The sequence below is a fragment of the Manis javanica genome, chromosome 2 (genome assembly GCF_040802235.1).
Source record: "Manis javanica isolate MJ-LG chromosome 2, MJ_LKY, whole genome shotgun sequence".
NCBI classification, from domain to species: domain Eukaryota; kingdom Metazoa; phylum Chordata; class Mammalia; order Pholidota; family Manidae; genus Manis; species Manis javanica.
This window is the reverse complement of record NC_133157.1, coordinates 41,985,416-42,012,228: the sequence shown is the minus strand read 5'-3', so window position 1 is coordinate 42,012,228 and position 26,813 is coordinate 41,985,416. Positions and strand designations below refer to the sequence as shown.

At 35.5% G+C, this 26,813-nt stretch overlaps 1 protein-coding gene across 4 annotated transcripts; it reads right to left on the bottom strand.

Annotated features, from left to right (window-relative positions):
• Positions 1-3,788: 3,788 nt before the first annotated feature.
• C9orf72 (C9orf72-SMCR8 complex subunit) lies at positions 3,789-26,786 on the bottom strand. 4 transcript variants are annotated; one of them, XM_017663655.3, is made up of 11 exons: positions 26,683-26,786; positions 21,462-21,949; positions 20,274-20,333; positions 16,915-17,010; positions 16,138-16,202; positions 13,661-13,733; positions 12,162-12,278; positions 9,657-9,892; positions 6,960-7,017; positions 5,755-5,864; positions 3,789-5,598 (listed from the first exon to the last, which is right to left on the bottom strand). In XM_017663655.3, the coding sequence occupies exons 2-11, from the start codon at positions 21,903-21,905 to the stop codon at positions 5,412-5,414; spliced, it is 1,446 nt and encodes a 481-aa protein (XP_017519144.2). In that variant the 5' UTR covers positions 21,906-21,949; positions 26,683-26,786; the 3' UTR covers positions 3,789-5,411. The 4 variants fall into 4 exon arrangements, with proteins under 4 accessions (XP_017519144.2, XP_017519142.2, XP_017519143.2 ...); XM_017663653.3 differs by lacking the exon at positions 26,683-26,786 and adding an exon at positions 26,385-26,620; XM_017663654.3 differs by lacking the exon at positions 26,683-26,786 and adding an exon at positions 26,123-26,376.
• Between the last annotated feature and the right edge of the window lie 27 nt (positions 26,787-26,813).

Below are 26,813 nucleotides of genomic sequence, written 5' to 3'. Positions count from 1 at the left end.
AGGATGAGATCTCTGGGTGCTACCTCATGCACTCTCTCCCGGGCCGAGAATGACTTTCTCCTAAGGCAATGCTCTCTGCTCTGGGCAATGAGGTGGTGAGGAGTTCAGGTTAATAAGATTATTTTGCTACTGAGGTGTTATCACCTCGGGATGGATAATTGTTATGGTTTAGTAATAACATACAGGAACTGCACTTTCAGTTGTTTAATGGTGACGACAATGACAACAGAATGATAACAATTCCATAAAATGGAACTAAATTTTTTGTTCACTTACTCTATGCCAGTTTCCCTTTTAGGCATTCTGCATTTATTAACCCACTTAGTCTTCAAAGGACCCTATGATGCAGATTCTATTATTACTATTGAATAGATAGGATATTGAGGCAGCACAGAGAGGTTAAATACCTTGTCCAAGTACACACAGCTAAGAAGTGGAAAAACAGGGATTTGAGCCTTGTTCGTCTGGTTCCAGGACCTCCATTCCTATCAACTCTACTCTGCCTATGATGACAGATACAGTCTTTTTCCATAGAATTCAGTATGAATACCAAAATGGATTTTTTCAATTTGTTCTGAACATTCTAAACAACCACAATAAAAAGGTTTCCATGCCACTCATGTCTCCAGAAACTCAGAGGTACATGAAGCAAAATACTGTGTATGAATGTTTTTGCAGATTCAGGCTCCAAAGAACAGAAAAGCAGAAAAAACAAACAATGGTGTTTTTAAACAATGAATGTTGTTTTCCTTTAGCCATAAGGGAGTTTTAAAACTTGACAAATCATTCAGCTTTCAAAGCATTCCACATTCCCCACCCACAAGCAAATGCCAGAAGGTACCAGTTTGAGCCAACTGTGAGCTCACGAATGGCTTTCTAAATACTGCATCAGATTTCTCAAATGTCCATGCTCCACAGATGGATACTTAACATTGTCCTAATTGGTCTGATGAAAACTGCTTAGCAATTTATCAAGCTATTAATTTAAAAAGAACATTTCAGCAAGAGATGAGGTACTAAGGCATGAATGTAGGAACAGAAAATGATAGGGTATTACTACTTTGAAGATTGAGAATCAGAGCCTTAGGGTCTTGGAAATTTGAGAGCTAGATTATGCATAAAGCTCAATTTTAATGAAGGACTTCTTAGAAAAAAAGTTTCTGATTACATAAAGCAAGCAATTTTCTTAATTTGCAGGGACTGATTCTTTTCGGAGAGGACAAAGAAAATGTTTAATATACTCATTATATTTATTCAACTAATGTTTTTTTGGAGGCAGGCCCTGGGCCTGGCACCATAACAGGCACTGAGATAAAAATATGAAAAAGGAAAAGACAGTAATCTTGTTCTCTACCTTAGTGTTTGAAACAGAGAAGCAAAGATGTAATAGATGCACCAAAAGAATGTGCTAGGTTGTGAGAAGTGAGGTTAGAGAGATGAACAGACTGTGGCAAACATTTGGGATTTAATTTTGAAAATGACATATATCCATTCAACGAAAGTGATCATCAGATTTGATTTTAGAAGGATCATGCTGTTACCAATGTGAAGAATGGGTTTAGTGCAGACATAAAAGGCAGGATGGATGACTTCCACTCTTCATAAAAATCATTTCACAGCATTCTTATACATCCCCTTCCAATCCATTTCTTCTTATCCCTCAAACATGATTTAGAAATTATCTCATCTTTCAAAAGTGCTACTTAAGTTTCCAAATATTTGAGGTTTCCGTAGATATGTTATTGGTTTCTAATTTAATTCCATTATGGTCAGAGAACATACTTTGTATGACTTGAATCCTTTTAAGTTTATGGAGACTTGTTTTACGGTTCAGAACATTGTTGCATTTCATGTGATCTCAAAAAGAATGTGTAATCTACTGTTATTCTGTACTGCTGTGTTCAATAAATGTCGCTTACAAGTTGGTTGAGAGTCCTGGAGTCTTCTGTAGCCTTACTGATTTGGACGGTTTTCCCCCTTCATTAAAATTGAGGCTGTGTGCAATCTAGCTCTAAAATTTGTGTCTTCTTGTTCTATCAGACATTGAGAGAGGGGTCTTCAAATCTCAAAGTATAATTGTACATTTGTCTATTTCTTTTGAGTTTTTAGTTTTTGCTTCATGTAATTTTGAAGCTGTTATCAGGTGAATATGCACTTAAGATTGCTATGTTCTTTTGCTGAACTGACCCGTTTAGCATTATGAAACAATCTTTGTCCCTAGAAATATTCTCGCCTCTGAAATCTATTTTGTCTGATATTAATATAGCCACCCGTTTTCTTTTTATTAGTTTAGTTAATAGGTGTTTTTTATCCTTTCAATCTGTTTGTCCTTTAAGATGTGTTTCTTGTTGATGGCATTTAGTTTCTTATTTTCTATCCAATCTGACAATCTGGGCTGTTTAACTGGGGTGTTTATAGTATTTTTATTTAGATCTCTTTTAAAATATCACTGATTGTTTAAGGAAAAAAAATAATAATGAAGTGTGGATCCTATAATGTGGAGAAGTACAGTGGGAGGCTACGCATGAAGGTGAGAGGGTAGGAATGGAAGTTTACCATTATTGTAAGGTTCTGAAACTCTATGTCAAGGGTATTATCATTTGAATATAGAGTAAGGTAAAGATGTGTACTTTAATCCTAAAACAATCACTGAAATAACAAAACAGTTACAACTAATAAGCCAACAAGAAACAAAATGAAATTATAAAAAATAATCCAAGAGCGGAAAAAGAAAAAAAGAACATGGAACAAACAGAAAACAAATTGCAAGATAGATTTAACTTAACCATAACAATAATTACATTAAATGTAAATGTCCTATAACACCCTATTTAACAGATATTGTCAGATTTGATAAAAAAGCCCATACGAAACACTATCCAGGTACGGAGCTAAGCACCTTATACAGTTGCATTAAACCTCCCAGCAATCATGAGGTATCATTATGGTCTCATTCTATATATCTACAAGTGAACTTCAGAGAGGTCAATTCCTCCAAGCAGCAACAGCAGGGGAGCACACTTGGGCACTGCGGACTGCTAGGCCTGGAAAACTTGCTTCCTTATCCTCCCTTCAATTCAGCATCAAGTACCTGCAGTGCGGAGGAACTGTGCCAAGGGCTGCGCTGCATGGCAACTCCTGCAACTATCTGGGAGCAATCCAGCCTAACTGGACCATGGGCTGTATATTGTACTTGTTTAAGCTTTATTTCTTCATTTGTACAGTTAAATAATAATACCTGCCTCACAATGTGGTTGTGATGACAGTTGGAGAAAGTCCAGTAGGCAGTTATATATAACTGGGGGTAGTTAACTCTTTGAATTATTTTCTTTTAAAGAAACTTTTCAACTCACTTGTTCTATTTCTGAATTAATTTTTTTCCTGGAATAAAAATGACAATCTTACTTCTTTTCCAGATTATAGGTTTGGATGTCTTCTACTTTCATTTTGGACACTTGTACTGGATACCTGGAAGGCATAACTTCAGTTTAGGGTTATGTTAATATTATTATGACAGTAATTAAAAAATACTCACCCAAGCATTATCTTATATTTTAAATATTAATATACAAATTAAAAGATCAAAATGCAAAATCCCAGGAGTTAAGCAGAGAGTCTTAAAAAGAAAAAAAAATGATTCTACCATCACAGAGAATCTTTAAGTATATTTTCTTTCAAAAGAGAAAATCAGCTAAAAAAATAGTTTAGATACACCATGACTGTCAAGCTGAAGAGGAAGCCAGTCTTTCACTACCATAGCACATTTCTGAATAAGTAACTCTAAGAGCCAAAACTTCAAAGATATTTTATTCAAAATTCTCCATCTAGGAGAAAAGATATATAACAACTGTTTACACATGCTTTAATAATTTACTTCACTGTACAACTTGCACTCTATATAACAGTACAATAAACCAACAAAAGAAAACAGTCAGCACTTATTTATCCATCATGGAAAAAGCACTGAATAAACATTGGTACAAGGTGGTATCTATAAATTTTTTCACAGGTGAGCTATAGAGCATCAGTCATCTAGTTCAATGTGTGTCTAAAAATCAAGATGCCTAAAGTTTGCTCAGTGACATGAAAGGCTACCAGGACCTTTCAGCACAGAAGATAATGGTTTTGGCTAAATTTAGTGGGTGAGGGCAGAGAGGCTCTATCACTTGTATCTCTTTCTTATAAATTTTTCCCTTTTGTGTTACTTCCAGTTTTAAATAAAAACATATTTTTATGCTTGTGCATACTATTATGTCAACACTGTTCTAGCACAGAATTACACTAATCAGTTATTTTATAGCTAGCACAACGGTCCAAACATATAAGGAAACAAAAGAAGACTGACTACTTACTTCTGCCAAATAGCACCTAGTAAACAGCACTTAGGTAAAGTTTCTCTTGCTATTTCTCATATGATGTAGACAAGGAGGCATGGCAACAACTTCAAAAACATGGACAGAAATATAAGAAGGAAGAAGACAAGATACTACTCTTTGTACTTGGAAAAACATCTTGCTCACTAGTATATTCTCTATTGCATTTAATAATTTTGGAGTTACGATTGCCAAATTAGGGTTAAGACTATACAAGAGGAAAACAAGATAAAAATGACTGGCAAGTGAAATCTGAACTTCTTTCAAGTAATCAGATTTGCCATGAAAAAAAAAAGGGCACAAAAGGACACATTTCGATTTGGCTCAAAAATAATGAAAATTAAAAGTTGGCAATAACTACTTAAACTTAAAATACAACTCCCTATATTTTGATGAAGTTCAACAAACAAACAAAAAACATCCTGATTGTGGTTCACCATAATTGGGATAATGCAAACTGCTTGACATTCACATACAGACTGAATCCTAAGGACTGTCTCAAAAAGAAGTACCTAATAATTAATTTCAATTAAACATCAGCTTGATCAGTACTTTCTTTTTAAAGCTTAACCTATGTTCAAACTAACTTCCTTTTGTGAAATTGAAATGATAGCAAGTATTCCACTAATCCTACATACCCAGTAACACCAAGAGATGGCAAGCAAACTAGTATTATATCAGTGATAGCTAACTCAGACTTCACTTTGATACATGTAAACCATGAATCGTAAGTTTCAAGAAATAGTAGTTGTGGTCAAGTTTATATTCTTATACTTTTAAAAGACAATAATATCTATTATAAAAGTAAATGTAAGTCTGTATCCCAAGAGAGCCACCTAGGAAAAGATGCATCCATTGTGATGATGCATGTGACATCTCCTTACAGACTTCTTGTGACAGGTGTAGTGTACCTAACTTAAACTGCCACTGCTGAGTAGGACTCTAGGGCATGACCTGAGGAGGTGATGTTTCCCACACCATTGAGCTAATTTAGCAGCAATCATGATTGTGATGAAATACACTTAACAAGTTACACATTTAAAAAGTCATTAGAACATCTCGTTCTTGTACACTAGTATAGAAAGGTCTTCCGAAGACAAACGTGTGTAGGCCTGGTTTTATTTTCTCAGCTAGAGCCATTACTATGTTAAGATCGCCCTCTGCTGTTAAATCAAGGTCTATCTTCAGGTTTCGAAGAGATTTAAAGGGCTTTTTCCCCTTCTGCCTAGAGAGGGAGAGAGAGAGAAAATATATATATATATATATATATACACACACACACATAGTATTACATATATATATATAATATAGAAAATACCCAAAGAAAACAAAATAAAAAGCAATGCACAAAAAGGTTTTTCTTCCATATAGTTTTACTTACGTATCATCTTCTATATATTTTATAAGTGTCAAGGCTTTTCTGTGAAGGACAAGAAGAAACTGTGCAAGGAAAGTACTTCTGAGAGATAAACCAGGTTTCAAATGAAAGACCTACAGGAAAATTTAATTTTAATAAATAATTGCTCACATTTTACTTATAAAGCATATTTCAGTCACAGTGTTGGCAGTGACTAGCAGATAGTACACATTCGAGAAGCTCTCCTCAATCATTTCCACCAGTGCCCCTTAACAGACAGGAGCAGGGTCAAAGTCCTGAGTCTGGCAGCAATCTGACATATTTTTTGAAATCTTCTATTTAATTTTTAGAAATGGACTTAAATTATGTTATTCTACCTCAGGGCATATACAAATTTACTTTATTATTAAAAATCATGGTGTAATAAGTTACTTCCAGTTGTGCTACTTAACTTTTTCTGCCCACATCTTCAAATAAAATTGAAGTTCCAGAAGCTGAGTCATACTTAGACTACGATTGTGAGATAGTCATATGCCTCTAACTCTTGCGGTGTGTGGGTACATGTGTAGCAGCAGAATGATTTTATTTCAGCTTGAGAAGCATGGAATTACATGACTATGAATTATCCTTAAACTCTGTAATATATCAGACTACACAGACCTAGTTCCAAAATTTCTAGTTAACCTAAGGATCTCATTATTTCAGCTACATCTATGACACTGTTACCTAGCCTGATCTCCAGAATGATATTATGACAAAGCTCTCTTATATTAATAAATTACATCTCGCATAATCTAATTTTCTTCAAGTGTATAATTAAGCAGATCTTTTCAAAAGAATAAGACAATAGAGATAATATCATTTAAATAGAAGTATATAAAGCTTAAAAGATATTTTTGGCTTAATTAGGCAAATAAAAAACATTTACTCCCTCACCCCCAACCCAAAAAAAAGAAAACACTTTGGGTTACAGGTTAATGTTTACTGTTCAAGTATTTATTGTTTAAATTGAGGAAGGCTGCATCTTTAACTGTTATTATACAGGCTACTACTATTAACAATTCAAAAGAAAAATCATGTAGACACTTTAGAAAGACCAGACATACTAAAGAAAAAGACAGTGGCTTAATTTTATGATGTTCTATATACAGTACAGGCATTGTAGGGTATATTAAAAAGAGAAAATATGTCATATCATTAACTCTGACAATCTCAGGTTTAAAATTTACCTGGTCAAGAAAGGCTTTTACTAGAGTGTCTCTGTGTAAGACATCTTGGAAAATATTCCTATAAAGAAAAGAGTCCAAGTGTTGAAACAGCTACAAAATGTTACTTACTACAATACATCAACCCAGCCAATAAATTAAATTCTTAGGTATGGGATATTATATGTAAACATATTTATAAGAATTAGATGTATATATTTGAAAAATTATATAGACCACATATTCACTTTAACTCATGGATATATTTGTGTATTACTGGGGCTTATCAGGTCACTATGTAATTATTTTTCTCTAAAAGATATAAGCAGTCTTAAGAAGGGTTCATATGTATTTATCAGTCTATTTTAGTACCTTAACATTATAAAAAAATGTTGCAATCCTTGGGCAATTAGTTAATATAATTAATAATTCCTGCCATCTTAAGAAAAAGAAACAAAAATCACCAACAAAAACAAATATGCACCACTACCACCAAAAACCAAAACAAAATAAAAAGTTAACTTTATGTAGTAAAGACTTCTAATAAGCATTCATGAAAAAAAAAAGGTAAAATGTAAGAAGTATCAAGTGGGATTAACAAACACATCCAGACGATTATCAGTGACATCTTGATCACTGATTTTGCATCAGCAAGCCTATCCTCTGGCTAGTAACATGAACCAGCTACCTAGGGAACTGTTACCTACCCTGGCAACAGTGGGTAAGAAGATGTAATGCACACTTGAGATACTGTGTCTCTAACACGTCATCAAGAATATAGCAGGTGTCTTCTACTTCCCTGAAGACTTTACTGGGGTGCTGGGTTATTATACTCAAGTCAGAGGGGTAATATAACATTTGATAAGGTGAGCGATCTTTAGATTGAGACTAAAAGGGATCACCATATAACTGACAGGAGTGGCAGGCAAAGAGGTGTGCATACAGAAGCACATGGGAAAGTACCTAGAGTTTCCTAGTTTTAGGAGATGGGTGTTCTGAACTACAGAAGAATGAAACTCAGAAGGGGGAAAAGAATTAGCATTTCACAATTATCGGCTGTCCAACTGGTGACCAACATTGGCACTGACAGCACCCCTCTTCTGGCTTTAAAGAGAGAATAAGGCTATTTAAGACTAGTATTCTGAATATATGTTTCACTGATTAAATGTCTTGGTCATTAGTGAATTGAATGAAGCAAAGTGTTAAAAAGGAGTATTTCCACTGGCTGATTTTTCATGTATTGGCACTGAACGAAGTTTTTTTAAAAGCTAAAATGAAAAATACCTTAAAAATGAATTATAATACAATTTTAAATAAACTGTATTATTTACTTAGACCTAGAAACAAATTTAAAAAATTCGTGACATTATTTTGTTATGGTCAGCAAAATGAGAGCAGCTGGCAAGTCATAGTTTGTCAAATCAGTACAGGTGTCAATTCAGCAAGGGAAACAACTGGCTAAAATGGCTAAGAAATGTTAAAAGTATAAATGTATCTCCTCTAAAAAAATAGTATATAGGTTATAAACCCATTCTAAAGTCCACAAAACTCCCCCCAAAAAGCACTCAAGCAGCCAATCAAAAAAGAGCAAAGACACTAAACACTTTAGGAAAGAAAGCACAGATTGATTTTAAGAACTTCTACATGTGTAACAAACTTATCAAAATTTGAAAGTTTAGTGACCTGGAACTCTCATTCTGACCAACTCATTTTCTAAACCAGTTCCCCTAAAACTTTCTATGGAACCAATGAACACAGGACTACTGGGATAGGATTGTCCCAATGAAGCCATCTTTCTGCACCTAGAGACATATGAGACTGGGGATCCCTGGGACATGGTGTTTCTTTCTGATGCTTCTGAAGTCCACACCTTCCGTGTGAGTATTGGTAGTCCACGTGTCTGTGGCTTCAGCTCAAAGTTTTTCTTAGAAACACAAGACAGGGTTGCTCGCTCCAGTTTTATTGCTGCTTTATACACTCAAACCTGGATTATTTTGTTTAACATTTATTGAGCATATTCTATGTGCCAGGAACTTTAACTTGATTAAAGAGAACCATAATAGTATACTGTATTTCTTTTCTTGATTTCAGATCATCATTTAAGTGTTTTCTTGCAGCTTATAATTCAGATTTATCATCTGCCCCCACCCCCCTTGGATCTGCATTCAACATTTTATTATCATTAGTCTTTTTTTTTTTAACATTTCAGACTTTATGGTATGAAATGAATGGCACAATATAAAATGCAAAGTAAAAGAATGTTCTATTAATATATTTGGACAGTTTTGCTATATTTTATATTCATGTATCAAGAAAAAAAGATTTACTTCTTTGATTTAGTTAATAAGCCTGTAATGACTCACATACTAGACTAGAAGCAATGTCAGAGCTGGGGCTGGGGCTATCTGGTTGGCCACTGTTTGTTAACACCTCAGCCCCTAGAATCATGTCTAGGGGCTCAATATATATTTGTTAAGTGAAAATTTAAATATTTAGTTTTAAAGACTCATCTAACCTATCTTACAGGAGCACAATTACAATTAAGAAAAATAGACATTAAAGAAAAAAATGCCTGATTGACCAAATTATTTCTTCAAACATAATTCTCCTAGTTAAGATTTCTTTCCTTTTATTAAACACAGACTTGTTTTGTTTTTATTCATAAAAGATACAATTTCATATTACTGTTTTAGTAATATTAAAAGGCAGGGCTTTACATACAAATCAGGAGTGAAGCTTTCGTCTGTGTAGATGATCGTATCCTGAGCCATGTCTTCTTCGGAAGTGGCTCTCCAGAATGCTGTCAACTCTGATCTCATGTATCTACGCTGGTTATAAATATGTTCATGACAGGGAGGCATCTGCTTGACAGTATTTACATCTACATCTATGTGTGTGGTGGGATAGGGAGCATACATGACTTGCCGGAAAGGTAGCACAAAGCTTCCAGTTGAATCCTGTCATAATGAAAAGAACACTTACTCTCTTATATGCCAAAAGATATGAGAATTATTTTTTAATTAAAAAAACTGTCTTTGATTTAGAAAGTCCATGTCTAGAAATGTATCCTAGGAAATTAATAATAACTGGTGCAGTTTTAGTGACAGGCACACTGTCACTACAGCATGGTTTAAACAGTGAAACATCAGAACCAAGAAAAGAAGTGAAAAAATTAAAGTGGTTTATTATTTAGTTGCTAAAAATTAAGTTGCTGAAGTTTATGTGTTGATATGGAAAGATTTTTGTAACATTGTGAAAAAGAAGATTAAAACATGCAGAGTATAATCTATTTTTTTGGAGGAGGAGAGGGAGGAAAAGATAGGAAAAAAATACATAAAGAAAAGAAAATCAGAAAGATATGTGCCAAATATTAACAATGGTTATTCACTGGATTATGAGATGACAAATTACTTTTTATTTTCTTCTTGATTACTCGCGTTCCTTAAAATCTCAATGAATATATATTTTTATACAAGTAGAAAATGTACTTTTTTCTTGGTATAGTCAGGTAGCCAGTCGCCATGGAACAATACCTACTGTGTATGAAGCAATGTGGTATGTGCTATCAACAGAAAACAGAGGCTATTTATAATTTTTCACTCTAAAAATGTTGCAATGATCATCTTTATAAGCAAATCTTTCTTCGCATGTAATTGTTTCTGTTGGGAAGGAACAATTTTCCTCTACCCTTCAAAGTTCTTGCTGGTCTAAAAATTACATTGATGTGAGACACAGTAACAGGAAGAAATAAAATTTGATTCTTACATATGGGAACCCCATACATGAGAGGTTCAAAGATCAAAAGGTAAAATGAGGAATATATGCCATCCTGAGCTAAGGAAAAGGATAGGGGTCTGGGATTTCAAAGGGGAGGAGGGACTGCAAAGGGTACTAAGGAGCAGATGTTTGGTAATCAGATGCTTGCCTTGACATACAGATGGGTCATTAAGGTAAAACTTAACTCTGGTGCCCTTATTTAATGTTTATTTTGGGATATAACACAATTTAGATTTTTCTAGGTAGCTAAGGTAGGGGTAAAAGTTTCTCTTGAGCCTGCAAGGTCTTAACTGCCTTCAGTTCAAAACTGTCTACAAACCAAAGTGGCACAGTTTAGGGTGGCCTGCCTTGGCCCCTACACTGCTATAGGGTGGATTTTCAGAAGCAGAAATAGGTTAAGTCTTTGAACATTTTTAAGGCTCTTGACATTTGATGTCAAAGTATTTTCTGGAAGATTATATGATTTATACTTGCATGGAAAACTCTTTTTAACAAATTTTTTTTGTCAAATTATAGTGTCAAGTTTTCCTCTATGCATCTGGAATAGGTCCCTTTTAGGGATAAAATTACATAATTAAATGACAGGGTGCTGAGAAAATGAAAATAGTAAGTACCTTATTATGCCTTTGATAGAAAGAAGTTGTGATTTTCAAATTTGCACAACTCAAGTCAGAAGTGAGTTTCCCTCAGGTACTTTTTATATTATTATTATTCTTAGCTCATTGCATGCACACTATTAAAAATGCCAAAGTGGAATATAATTTTTATTTGTAGTAAGTTTAAGCATTAAAAAAAATATTTGCTATGTCTACTCAAGAAAGCATTCACTGTGAGAGAATCACATAACCATTAGGAAATGTACTTAATGTCTTTGACTGTAATTGAAATATCAATAACATATTTGTTAAAATGAGTGTCTCTTCCTCATAATTATTGAAAATAATTGCTAATTTATATTTATCTGTTTTGCTCCCTGAAAAGCAGACTCAAATAAAAGAATGTAAAATTATTTTTCTAATATATACATATAACAGGAATTGCTCAAATCATATACACTTTGCCCAGCTAGGAAGCAGCTTACATTCTTTTTCAATAAATGAATATGGTATATAAACATAAATTGTTAACAAAAATCAAATCCTTTCAATGAAGAAGAAATGTTCCCATTTTAGTTGTGCAACCTGATTTAAGCACATGTTAAAAAAAAGTTCGGAGACCAGACAGGCAGCTACGGGAAACCAAAGAGAAACAAAAGGAAAGGAATTCTGTGATGTTTCACTGATACTATGAATCTGTAAGACATATCCTCTATGCTCAGGCCTGTGTAAAGGAAGCCAGGTCCTTATATAAACATGAGATTCATTAAATGTTAATATTCACAGTATATTTTAAAAGTTTCAGAAATGGTTGTTAACAATTGGTTTCATTTATAATAAATGAAAACTATACCTTTAGCAGGCCTTGTACAAAGAGCCCTGACTCGTATTTAAATGATGATTCTACTTCACATAACCTGGAGCATTTTCTCTCTGTAGGAGTCAGAAAAAGGCATAATGTTCTTACTATCTGTAAAAGAAAAGATTTTAGCGTTAAAATATGAAGTAAAAAGATTTGCATATGAAATACACTTGTATAGAAATCTCAGTTGTTATTATTAATAAAATACCTGAGAAAGTATTCCTTAGTCACCTGGAATAGTCCATAGGAAATAACAGTTGTTGTCTAAGATAGGGATTTTGTGGTCAAATAAGCTTGGGCAATGCTGGTATATTTACTGTATGATATCTCAAAACCTTTAACATTTGAATACAGGTTGTGACTCTCCAGCTGGACTGATACAATACATAGACTTTCTCAAGCTTATTTGACCAAGGAACCCTTATTTCCATAGGAAATAATGACCTAATAAAATTATTGATCACATCTCCACCCAGCAGCAAGTATTTTTCAAACAAGTGAATAACTTTGGACAAGAAAATGAAATAGTTAAGTTAGGCAGAATTATGGCTTCTGCTTAATAACTTCTACATGTGAAATGCCATTATAATGAATATCAGAGAGTATACAAATTCTTCAAGAAAATGAGAATTAATTTTACCAAATTTTATTTAAAATCAGCAAGCCATTGGTTAGGGGTTAGAAAACTGATTGTAACAGGTTTTGATCTATAGCTCTATTAGAAAAACAAAGAAGCCATGTGACTATGTTGGAATACAGACTATATTCAGAGAGTTTTTATATTAAAGCAGTGGTTTTCAGTCTAGAGGACTAGCACTTTTTCTCAAATTAAAAATAAGAGGGAAACTATTAACGCCAGAAGGGGATGTGGGATGAGAGAAATGTCTAAAAAACAGAGTCTGATAGATATGTGTACTTATCTCCTTCTAATTAAAGATCAGTGAAAAAAAAAAGCAAAATCTCTTCGTTTATTGCTTAAGGCTTAGACATAATCACTCATTAATTCTTTACTAACTTCTGTAGCACTGCAGAACTGGTCACAAATGTTACTGAATAAAAAAAACATAACCTCCATAAACTACTTAAAAGCAAAAGGTGCCTAAAAGGGACAGACTTAGGGGGAAAGCAAGATGAATGATCAGATAACATTCCTTTGGAATTAGCCCTAAAAGTATTCGCTAGCTTCATATTTATTAAAGACAACATCAGGAAACACCAAGAAAATATTTTAAAATATCTGACTTTAAAATACCCTCAAAACCATTTATACAATACTGAGAGTGTGTTTATGAATTATCAAAATGAAACTGATACATGACTTCCCATTCACACAGTTTAAACTTATTTTGCCAGTGGGTCACAATAATTTGGTCAGATTACGTTGCCTCCTTCCACTACTAGATCACCCTGACAGTAACCTAACCTTTAAATAAACACCCATGAGAGTAGTATTAAAGTCAGGTTTTCAGCAGGATCATGAAATACATTACCTTATTTACTTTCTCTGCACTGCTACCTACTACAACAGAACAGCCACAGGTTTGCAAGTGTGAGCTAATGGCACTGTAAATTGGAGACAAAAGATGAGAAAACACTGCCTGTAAAACAAATTCATAAACTAAAATATAAATAAATTAAAAAAGGCAAGTGAGCTTCAAATGACAGAAAATAGCTTTACATGATGAGCATGGAAGCTCTAATCATAATGTCATCGTTTAATTCTATAGTACATTTTCTACATGTTTCACAGAGATTCCTTTGCTTGAACCTTAAAAGAACCCAGTTAGCAAATATCACCATTTTGTGGTGGAAGAAACTGAGGTAGAGAGAGGTTAAGTGACTTATTTAAAGACAAATGGGGTTAAAAATAATGTTATGAATATCTGACACTGAGCAGATCAGAACAAAGTGCTTCTGATTCAAGTCACGTAAGGCTTCTAGGTTAAAATGTACTCAGGCCTCTGAGATTTCATCATGAACCTAAAGGAGAAGACTGTGGACATAAAAGCATATTCCTTATCTTTTTACGTATTGAAAAAAAAATAACACTTCATGATAATCTGCAATTGTAAAGAAACATGAACATAGAAGATGAGATTATAGTTGACTGTTGAACAACAGGGGTTTGAATTGCCCAGGTCCACTTATATGGATTTTTGTCTATAAATACCTTGGAAATTTTGGGAGATTTGCAACAATTAAAAACAAATTTTTTTTCTTTTCTCTAGCTTACTTTAAGAATACAGTATCTAATACATATAACACACAATATAGGTGTTAATCAACTGTTTTTGTTACTGGTAAGGCTTCTGTTCAATGCAGGCTATTAGTTTTTTGCAGAATCAAAAGCTGTATGTGGATTTTCAACTGCATGGGGGTCAGATGAAACAAACTCCACATTATCCAATGGGCAGCTGTATATATGTAGAGAGAGCACTTAGGATAGGGATTAACACACAGGCACTCAATAAGTACTGGCTTAGAAGAAAAAACCATGTTAGCTATTAGCTATTATCATGTGCTTGTATGTACCAGACACACTTCTAAGTGCTTAATATGATTTATCTCACTCAATATTTACAATAATCCTATCAAGTAGGTACTATTATTATTCCCATTTTATAGATTTGGAAATGGAAACACAGAATGTTCAGGTAGCTTGTCCAAGTTTACACAGCAGTAACCCAGGAAGTCTGGTTTCAGAGCCTACACTTTTAAGTACTAAAACCTACTGTAAGATGGAAATCAGCACAAATATGAATAATTTTCTTTTCCAGGCCTAAATAACTTAAATCCATCCACAATGCAACTTAAAGGGTTCTGTGATACTGTGATTTATCAGAAATATATATTTGGCCACTTAGATGATTAAAATATATTTCTCACATATGTTTGGTCTTCACTCACAGTTACTGGTTCAAAACTCCCCAAATCCTGGAATTTCTTAAGGGTTGAGAGTGATAAACATATCTTTTGCTATGTTAATAAGGTGGTTTATTTTTTTGGAGGGGGTGAAGCACCGAAGAATGGGGGCTGGTTGGCAACGGAGACAACCATGTGATTAGAGGGCTGGAACTTTCAGCCCCATTCCTCAGATCTTCTCAGAGGGGAGAGGCGCTGGAGGCTGAACCAGTCCCAATGGCCAATGATATATCATGTCTATGTAATGATGTCTCCCTAAAAGCCTAAAATGACAAGGTTGGTAAACACGAGAGATTTGGGGAGAGAGTTGTGTTTTGAGAGGAATGAGCGTGGAAGCTCTGCCTCCTTTCCCCATATCTTGCCCTATGCGTATCTTCCATCTGGATGTTCATCTGTATCCTTTATCATATCCTTCCGTAATAAACTCGTAATCCTGTAACTAAAATGTTTCCGAGTTCTGTGAGCTGCTCTAGGAAATTAATGGAACTCATGGACGGGGTTGCCGGAACCTCTGATTTATAGTCAGTCAGTAAGAATGGTATCTGAGGGGGGTGGGAAGTAGGGTAGTTTTACGGGCCCAAGCCCTTATCCAGTGGAATCTGATGCTTTTACTGGGTAGATGGGTTCAGAATAGAGTTAAATTGCAGGACACCCACACCCAGATGGTGTCCAAAACACTGTTCATTAGTGTAGAGATTACTGCACCCATACCCACCCTGTAATTGGGTCTAAGAGCCCTTCTAGGTTCTTAGTTTCAGCTTTAATGAGAAGTAAAACAAGAACCAAATGAGGAACTGAGATTTCTTTTCTGAGCACTACGTAAACTTAGCTTCTTTAAACATTAAAAAGAGTAACATTCAAATATATCACAGGCATGCAATAAATGAAAAATAACAGAAAGCTAAGCAATAGCGCAAATATGCAATGTTGCCCGTAGAACAATAGGATAGGTATTCTCTTATTTTCTTCCTCCAAATCTTGTCATAGGTGAGCGTAAGATTCATTTGTTTTATCCAGCTTTTGTGAAAAGAAACAGAATTCTTACTTGAGAAGAAAGCCTTCGTGACAACTGTCACCAATGTCATCATCACTGAGAACTGTATCAGCTATCTGAAATGCAACAACAATCTAGCTGTAACATAGTGTTGAAATAACACTCTTAATACACAACATTCTGAAGTCTAGGTTCAGAATAACATACTGCCCTCATTTCTGAGCATCAAGCATCCTCATAAAACAATCTCTGTGTATCATGAATTTTTTGGAGAACAAACGTGAAAGCTGGTCAGGCAGGTTAAACAACAATTTTTTTTAATAACAACTTCCTCTTCTGAGTTGTCAGTTCAGTAGACAACTCTTAATGATAAAGTCAGAAAGCAACAAGAACAGTTTCCTAAACATTTCTCTATGTACGAATAGTGTGTGATTCAAAATGTCCTCAACAAATGATTAAGGAAACCAGATACAGTGAAATAAATTTCCACTAAATGCCAGATTATATAATCCTTTATTATATAATACCACATTAAATACTGAATGCTTCTGTAAGTTCTGGAATTCTCCCACTTTTACGAAATATAAATGTGGTAAAAAAAAGTTAATTTTATCATAACTATCACTGACTCAAAAAGCCTCTATTTGGCCATAAAATTCAGGAATTTGTATTTATTAAAGTGGCTAATAACTTCATATGAACAGCATGTATGAGCAAAGAATGCATATTACTAAAGTTAAAACATTATTAATATACATAATAGTAATATAGCTCAAGGGAATAGATAAAGGGTACCATTACTCCTATTTAGTAACATTAAGAACTTACATCTATTTCTTCAGGAACACTGTGTGATTTCATAGATGAAAGCAGTTCCATTACAGGAATTACTTCTCCAGTAAGCATTGGAATAATACTCTGACCCTGCCCAAAAAAGCAAAATGAGGTGAAAAAAAAAAATCACACAATAGAGGTATCCCCTACTTTTCAAAAGTTCACATTAGACCACTTTGCTTTTATGAAGGACCTAATTATTTCCTGTTTTCACTAACCGAAAGAAATCCAAAAGGGATTATTGTTTTATGAAAAGAGGCGAAAAGCAAAAATAGCATTCTGAGTTGCCATTACTGAGACAGAGTGGACCTGAGCACTGAGTGGCACCACCGACCTCCTTCCGCGAGAGACACTGGACGACATCTCAGCATCAAGCCACCACAGCCTTGTCTTGTGTCTGTGAGCATCTATGCTTTATCTAGATTAGCTTTGTGCATCTGTTAGCAAGACATGTCCTAAGGTATTAGAAAAGCCTAAGAGAGGTTATTTTTTGGGTCTGGAAATACTCCACATAAATATATATATATTTATATTAAACATAAATTTAATGTAAACTAATGGTAATTGCTTCTTTGCTTTGCACTATTTCAGCTTATGGAAGGAATATTCTACTTTTGGATAGCAGGAGGGAAACCTGTATAGGATAAGCTGGGCAATAAAAAACTAAAAACTGAAGTAAAGAGTAACACCTTTGATAGAAATACTTGATAACTTGTTAAAACATGGCCCCAAACAAGTCTACTACTCCAAAATAAATATTTCTGAAGGATTTATATGTTATTTTAAAAATTCATTTTCATTCTTCTGCAAATTAATTTTCTTTAGTCAGAATGGAATCATTGGTTTATCATTCACTGCTACATGCAATAATTAAATCACCATGCCAAATTTAGAAAGGATCTCCTTTGAAATTTGTTTGAGATACAAAAACTCTTGTTAACTAAAGGTCATCCATGCATTTTATATTTAGGAATGAGGGGAGCTAAGCATAAAAAAGACTTTGAAATTATCGGCAAGTAATTCAGTAGTAAGGCATGAATCAATACTCAATCTCTATATTCATAATAAGATATAATCTACTCATATGTAAATCAGTCATCACATATATTTTAAGAATCAAAAAAACAGACAAGTTTCCTTTAGAGTTCTTTCAAGAACTTCAAATGTAATTTTAAAATTTGTAGTCAATAAAGAACACCACAAATGTACTGTCTCAAATATAGATGATCCCTCATTTATTCACTAACACTACCACTCCCTCAAAGTTTTCTGAACATTCTGGTATGTAAACTTTTAGACAGGTTGATGAAATTGTCTTATGTCCACCAATTTTCAGCTAAACATGTTTTTAAAATCACATATTAGGATCAATCTAACAAAAGCTTTTCCTTCCCACATTTCATGAAATGATGTTATTCAAACTTTTCACATGCATCTTCAAATGAGAACCTTAGCCATTCCTAGAGTAATTTTTTGAATGATCTAGCCCAGTTTTCCAGAGCCCCTTTTAATGTAAATTGCTTGAGAATTTAAATATGAGGCTGTCTCTGGACATTTTATCCTAATCCATAAGCTCATTTGCATCATATAAGTTTTATTATTTCAAAAACTTCATTCTGTCGTAACCTATAACATAACCACTCATTTCTGCTTTTCAAAGTAATTTAAAAAATGCTTTTTTATAATTATAACAAACACATGCAATTCAACAGGCAAATGACTGAAGCTGTGTTAAATTTGCTTCCTTCTAAAGTGATTTTATCAGATGACAGTTACAAGCATTCCAAACTAACACTAACTGAGGTTGTTTCAGATGAATGTGTCATAACCAAATAGTATTTATTTGTTCAAAATAAAGTCACTGACAGCACATGATGTGAGATTTCCAAGACCTCAGCAGGCAACCCCTTTTCAGAAAGGATAACTGTAGCAAAATACCTTCTCTTAAGTTTAGGCATGTATAGTGCCACACACAGTATCTCAGACATTTATCATAAGTAAATGGGCATCCTCACTGAAGCTTAACAAAAAAAAAAATCCTACAAGGCTGAATATATAAGAGGTTCTAAAGAAAACTTCTCAAGTTTCTTTCTTCCTTGGACTTCTCTAACTTGAACTTCTCAGCAGGAGAATGTTTTCTGCTTTAAAAGCCCCCAGTTTGTCTCAATATACAAAAGAGGTAGGATAACATTTTTAAGAAGAGCCCTTAAAAGAGAAATAAATGTAAAAGTTAAGAGTAGTGAACTTTATAAGCACAGATTTCTGATCTGGAAAAAAAAAATCCTAGTAAAATTAGAATTTTGTTGGGCCTTAAATTTCCTCATCTTGCCATAACTACATAATCAGCAGATACATCTAAAGGTTGGTGGAAGTCACCTCATTTCTTGGTACCTTCTTATTGAACACCAAATAAAGGCTGGACTTCTCTGAATAAAGAGAAGTATTTTCTTGTAAGTCTTAGACCTTTCCCCAGAATTACCTCCTCTGGCTTGGAAAGTTACTTAAAAAAGTACAGACATGACAATTTTATAAAGGAGATCATTTTATAGAGCTTTGTATTTTCCTTGTTCATGTCTCTGTATTTTCACAAATTGTTAGAGAAGTTATTATTTTAGGACAGTTGAAATGCTAAGGAGAACCAGGGTAAAGGTAACCCAGCCACGTTCTGGCTGGCACTTAAGCAGAAAGAGCACTGAAGATGGCTAGAGGCAGTGGGAATAAAAGTAAAGCACCCCTTCTACACTGGTGATGCCCTTCAGGAGAACTTCTCTCTGTCCTATGCTGAAATGGTTTGCAGTTACTTTTCACAAGGGAAGCCATAGCCATGCAAGCATGTTTCTTAAATTCTGGTGCCTGTGCCTTAAGACGTGAGATAAACATGGCATGTTTTCCTTGAGACTTACTAGTACCAGAAGCCTACTGAGAAGGTAAGGAATCAGTGGCAAACTGTAATATTAAAACAAATAGATATACATAGAATAAAATGTAAATTGCATGAGTTTTAAACTACAACATGAGACTTCAAAGAAGTATCATGTTTCAAGCTGTGCCTGCACCCCCAACTACCTTAGGGGTATACTCATTTCTCTTCTGTTACAACTACCTCTGTGGAAATGTTTGAGAAGCAAAACCTTAAAGAAAATCTGATATAAAATTTAAGATTAAAAGGTCTAAAATATGAAAATTTTATCCTGTTTATTCCATGTATCTCCATAAAGGCTCTGCTCATTTTCAGGCTCACTCTGTCAAAATAATATGGCTTTAAGGACTTAATAATTAAGTAGCCCTCAGCCTTATACAGACATAGGCCGTGGGGTTGGCAGTGCATGGTAATTCTGCAAACTGTACCTTACCTGATCTTCCATTCTCTCTGTGCCTTCTAAGACAATCTTCTGGACATTTTCTTGCCTTTCCTGAGCAAGAGAAAATTCATGAAAATTTAAAAAGTACAGTATTTTGATACCTGTTTATTTCTCAAAAAACAGTTAAATGGCAGTCATATTTTTATGCAATTAGTTCATGGGAAAGATATTTCTACTTTACAGCAGAAAAAAGTAGGAGAGGCAGGAAATTAAACCAACAAATCACCGTCTCACAGACAATACAAAATATAATAAAAACACTCATTTTTTCCTGCAGTTCAAAACAGATAATTTAGCAGAAAAGAGTCCACCTAACATCTGCATAGTTTCACAAAGGAAAGCACCGATGTGTACTTTTCAAATTAAATTAAGAGCAAGTTGAATCAGGAGTTTCCTAATTTTAAATGATTTTCATAGATATGGGAGAAATAAGGAGGCAAGCCTGCAAACTAGAAAAAACCTATTGTGTTAAAAGATACTGTTTTTTCTATCAAGTAAAAGCATTATAAAACTAATAATGCTTTAATGGACTTTCATGTTAGTATCAAACTGCAAAGGAGAAAGGAAGATTACAGTTGTTCTTCAGATCTTCCAAAAGTGTAAGGAAATGTAAGTTTCACTATATATTAAACTACAGGATTTAGGGGATAACAGCAATTTCCTGTAGCTCAATTTACAAAATTAAAAAGAATATCTCCTGGAAACCCTTGGTCTAACCTCATTTCATTAATTTCAGAACTTGGCAAGGAAGTTAAAGGGACCAAAGGCTATATAGCCAACTGCTTGCAAAACAATTCTTTTGAACTGCCTGTACTAACACACAGCAGTGAGTGAGACAGAGCCATGCAATGAAAAAAAGAAGAGGTTTTAGAGTCAAGGGCTCCCAAGACAAGCCTAAACGTTTAAACTTATTATTAACATGTTCTTAATTTATGTAAGTTTTGGTTTTAAATTTGTAATGTGGAGCTATCATCTCCAACCTTCCAGGGTTATTATGAAGATGACTGACATCAGACCACATTTATCTACATCTTATAGGGTAGATGCAAATTAATAGCTACTGTTTGAAATTAACTGTGTACAATTTCTAAAAATTAGATATAGATATAAATGTATCAGAAGATAAACTTTCCATGGCTATGTTAGCATGACTGATCAGTAAGTTCAAAAACCACTCACCTTGTGCATCCATATTCTTCCTTTCCTGATAATGTGTGTTAGTCTATCAACACATGCTCTGTGAAGTGGGAGGTAGAAGCTGAGTTCTGTCTGTGGAAGTATAATTGATAGTCCATATGTGCTTCTATCCCCATTCCAGTTTCCATCGAAGATTAATGAAACAATAATTACTCCTTTTTCAGACAAGACAAAAAACTTTACATCTATAGCCCCACTCTCTGCATTTCGAAGGATTTCTCCATTTAGAGTGTGGTTGGCAAGAAAAGTTATTTCTCCATCACTGAGAAGTACCTGCTCTGTCTTTGGAGCCCAAATGTGTCTTACCCTAGGACCGAGAATATTGTCCCAGTAAGCAAAGGTAGCTGCTAATAAAGGTGATTCACCACTTAAAGCAATCTCTGTCTTGGCAACAACTGGAGATGGTGGAGGACAGAGATTCGACATCACTGCATCCCAACTGTCACATTATCCAAATGCTCCAGGGATATCTAAACAATGACATACAAAACCAGTGATTAGGTTCAGCAATTTTAAAGTCATCATCAAAAACTCAAACGATTTAGGCATATATGGTTTTCTCCTTTCCAGTCAAAAGATTTAGAAGCATGTCTCCTACTAGCATAGAGACATTCAACTAGCATGGCAGGTGCCTATTAAATCTTTGCTGATGTGACGATAATTTTATGATACATAGTAACTTGTCACTTACATTGTGGGCATACACTTAGAAATCCAAAAATAATAATGAATTTTAAAAAAGGGCCTCTGAAATATTATAAACTAAAGCTCATAGAATAGAGCCTCACTGTTCCCAAGTAGCCAGTCTACATGCAATTATAATTAGATATTTGGTTCCTAAACTAAAAAGGAGCAAATTGGGAGGGGAAGGGCTCAGCTAGAGACCATGATGCTTGCTGTGGGTTGAGCTATATCCCCCAAAAATGTATGTTCAAGTCCTAATCCCCTGTGACTGTGAATGTGAACTTATTTGGAAACAGGCATAATCAAGTTAAGAAGTGGTCACACTGAATTAGGGTGGGTCCTTAGAGTAATTTATTTAATTAGACTGGTGTCCTTAGAATAATTTGGAGACATACAGACAGAGAGGGAACAGGACATGGCAAGACAGAATCTGGACTGTTAGAGGAATAAACCAAGGAATGCCAGGGATTACGGGTAACCACCAGGCCTAGGAGGCAGAGGCAAATAAGGAATCTTCTGTAGAGCCTTCAGAGGAACACGCCCCTGCTAATACCTAATTTAGACTTTAACCTTCCAGAACTGTTAAGAAAATAAATTTTTGTTGTTTTACATTACCCAGTTGTGGTACTTTATTATGGCCTAGGAAACCAGTAAAAAAAACATGTGAAAGTAGAAATATATTAAAGCTGCTAAAAGAGGGGGGGGAAAAGATCGCAAAACACAACAAAAGATAACAAAAAAAGAGAAAAAAGTCCTGTTACTCTCCATGGACTCCCTAGGTATCAGGGTACTAAAGCTTAATACTGGTATTTAAAATGACCTGAAATATCAAGATGAAAATAAATTATTTAATATGTTAGTCAAGAAAGCAGTATAGCATTTTATCATTAAAAGAATTTTATATTAAATGGCTAAAATAAAAAAGCTTCAGTTACATAGAACATGTAGAAAACAAAGTGACTGCATGGATCCTGCTCAAACCTTTCAATCTACTCAGAAAATAGACAAAGCATTCTACCCAAGGTCACAGAGCCAGGCTAGAATCCAGGTCTCTTGTATATCTTAGCCCTCTCAAATATAACACTCTAAAAGTGTACATGTTATGTTGTATTAGTGTAAAATGAATCACTGTTGCCTAATATTAAAATTGAATTCTTGTACTGAAAGACTCAAAATAAAGAAAGAAATTATGACCATTTCATTTAAGCAAGTCTCTGTGTAATCTACTCATCATAACAGTAAAGGACAGCAGTTAATATGTGTACTATGATACACCAATCTTTGCGTATATTTTTGCTTTGGGAGGTAACATTTGATATGTAACTAAATTCATGCTGAAGTACACCATTTTACTTAAAGAATTTTATCTACATATTGTCAGGAGAGTTCAGAGACTGATGAGAAACAGTGACTTCTAATTTTAGAGTATTAGATGAGTACTTTTTTTTTTTTTAGGAGAGCAAGGTACAGGCTTTTATTTAGAGATAAAGTGAAAGGACAGAACTCCCAGCTCAAGCCAGGAGGGGGACAAGAGAGTCCCAGATGAGCACTTTTATCGTGAATGTCAAGAATAGGTATACAGAGCTTGGCAATACACTCTACAGTTGTGCAGAAATGGTTTAACACCATGGCAGTTTTTATGTATTTTTTTACTTCAAAATTCATTTATAGAATATTTACTTTTTAATGTGTTTTATGAATTTAATAGTCTTAAGTGACTATACTGGACGTAAACTGTGTGGCTTATTTAAACTATTCACCATTTTGGATACAATTTAAACAGTAGAATACAGGAATGTAATTTGAATTGACACTGTAATTATGAGCTATTGTCATTAACAATAGCAAATAGGAGGCCAAGGAAATGAATAAAGTAGACACATAGTCAAAAAATTATAACATTTTCCTTTGTTCTTTCTTTTCGGATAAAATAGATGAATAATCACAAAGGCAATATTGTAATTCAAAAATTTCATCATTACATTTCCTAAAATTGAATTGAACCCTAGAGCAAAATATGACTATATTATGGAAGAGTTTTGACTTGACTGTGAAAATTACACGATTATAGACCATTAATTACATTCAGTCTTAACTGCTGATATCATTAGAAATAAAACAAGGACAAGGATCATGTTGAATTACTAGCATAAAATGCTGCCAAAAGGAATAATCTGAGAAATAAAATGCTAGGGAAGTATAATTGGAAGAGCTGTACAAATGATTTTTACCAACACTTAGTCATCATCTTTGGTGAGGAAAACCCATATACACAAAGGTGGTTGAAAAAAACAAGTTCAAAACCAATAATCTTTTAACTGTCTACAAGTAGTGTTGCCTACTCCAAAAGGTTATCAAACATTAGCTGTAAGAGTCTTTCTGAGGGAAGCCAGGATCCAAACTGGGTGACATTTGGTTTGCCACTCCTGTAAACAAGTAACAGGATTCATGAGGATGAACCTCCTGAAATGAAATGTCCTTCCTGAAAATAATCTAACATATGCAGACATAAAGATTATATTATCTGTTAAAACTGTTGGTAGTCTGGTAGGTTTGAAGCTTTGCTTTTTCCTCAACCTTTGCTAAAAGCCAGTCAGCCTATCTATTCTTCCACTGGCATTGAGAAAGTTGGTTGGTCCACTACTGTTATAAATCAAAAATCTACCCCTGAAAACTACTACAGAAATCTACACACACTTATTGTGATGTTTTCTGTTTTTCTCCTAGGCCTAAAAGAAGCAGAATCCTAATCCAGCCCATCTTCTCTAACAGTGGCTGCCCAGGCCAACTTTAGACTGTGAATTGCTTTTAATGCTAGACTGTTTGCCATACTTCATAAATTTTCATCAGGAAAGACTCAGAGATGAAGTTCCTGTTATCAATATCCGGCTATCTCTCACAAATCCAAGTTTCACAGATAACAGGCTGGCTGACCTACCACTCCTAGAACTACTTATTAACACAGAGACCAAGGGCATGCTTCAGAGATACGGTCTTCAGAGTTGTTTTTTTTTTAAACTCTTTCTCTAAAAGCACTTTTGTACTGCTAACAGAGCCAAATGAAGAGACTATTTTATCAGCTTTATAAGGAAAAATAACCCAAACTCTGGCTCCTACGTTAATTGTTTCCTGGAGCAGGTTAGTGTTTACTTAGTGCACAATTTGCAATGCATTCTATAATTTCTCTCATTTTTGTTTTGTATGTATAAAGAACAGCATTACGGGGCAATTTCCAACTGATTCAGGGCTTTTCCAGAGCGACAGCTTGGCCACAGTTCTGGCAGCAGATTTATGTCACGCAACACCATCATATTCCGAGTACGCTGACTCCATTTAATTCATCTCCCATATACCATAATCTTGCTTCTGTGATGTTCCCATTGTGTCAAAAGTTTTCTGAAATCTGAAAAAACGGTATTTAACAGTATTTTTCAAGTTAAAAGTAATGCCAAAGGTACCGTGTCCCCTTGCTTGGACTCACAGGTGACGTAAGGGAATAGTCTGAATAGGGATTTATTCATTAGCCACAATCTGTTACTTTACTAGACCCTAAGTTTCTGAAAGGGCATCTCTTTTCTCCTGAATGCAGAAGATGTGTAATCAGTGCACTTCTTTCCGCAACTGGTATCATCAGTCAAGTGATGCCCAAGTCACAATGGTCACTTCCTTTAAGTCTGTGAAGCAAGCAGGCCACGTCCCACAGAAAGGGAAGCCAACCCAAGGTAGAACTGCTGCCTAAATTGCAAGGCACCAGCAATCCTTAGAAACTTCTATTCAGATTCTGTACGTATGTACTATGTCCACGCCGCCATCCCATACCGCATTACTTGCTCTCGGACCCCGACGTGGTCCGGAGCCGCCGCGGCCCGCCCGCCCTCTGGCCTTCCCCCGGGGCCAGGCCTCTCGGTGCCCGAGGCTCCATTCCCGGGAGCTCGCGGCGCGGCGGGTGCGACGGGTACCTCCGGGTCTCACGCCGGGAAAGAGCCTTGGGGACTGCCGGCAGGAAAGCGGGGAAGAGGCCCGAGTACCATCCGCTCATCTGCGCGCCGCCGCAGCGGGAAGCCTCGGGCCCGGAGGCAGGCACCTCCGCTGGTCGCCGGGCTGAGAAACCCGATGCCGAGTTTCGGCCAGGAGAGAGGGGAGAAAAGAGAGGACGAGCTGCCGCCCGCGCAGTCCGTCGCCGCCCCCGCGCTATCCCGGTACTCCGGCCCAGAGACCAACCTGCCTGCTAGCTTCTCACTCACGCCCTCGGCTCCTTCTGCACCTAGACAGCCGGGGGTGCAGGCACCGCAGCCACAGCCCCGCCTTCGCTCCGCCTCCGGCCACGCCCCCAGACCCAATGCCTCGCGCCCGGCCGGACCCTGAACCGGCTTCACGGTGCTGTCGTTTTCCGCCTTGTATTTTTCTTCTGGTTAGATTTTATCCGTTCTTTCCTCATTCACCCTCAGCGAATACTGTGAGAGCAAGGGGAGGGCAGAAAAGGCTGCCGAAACAAAAACACACACACCTAAACACACACCTCTTACTCTCTCTAGATCCCGTCCCCGAAGGGAAGGAACCGGGCAACAGGGATGGCTGATGCATCAAGCGCCATCTTTCACGTGGGCGGAAAGTCGCCTCTTGATGCGCCCTCATTTCCTTGTGAGACAC

Excerpts from the sequence above, each read along its gene's own strand:
- C9orf72 (XM_017663655.3), bottom strand. The coding sequence starts at position 21,905 with ATGTCGAATCTCTGTCCTCCACCATCTCCAGTTGTTGCCAAGACAGAG. Across the intron at positions 17,011-20,273 it reads CAGAGAGAATGGAAGATCAG|GGTCAGAGTATTATTCCAAT; the intron begins GTAAGGTACAGT and ends TTTTTTGGGCAG. Across the intron at positions 16,203-16,914 it reads GTGTTCCTGAAGAAATAGAT|ATAGCTGATACAGTTCTCAG; the intron begins GTAAGTTCTTAA and ends GTTGCATTTCAG.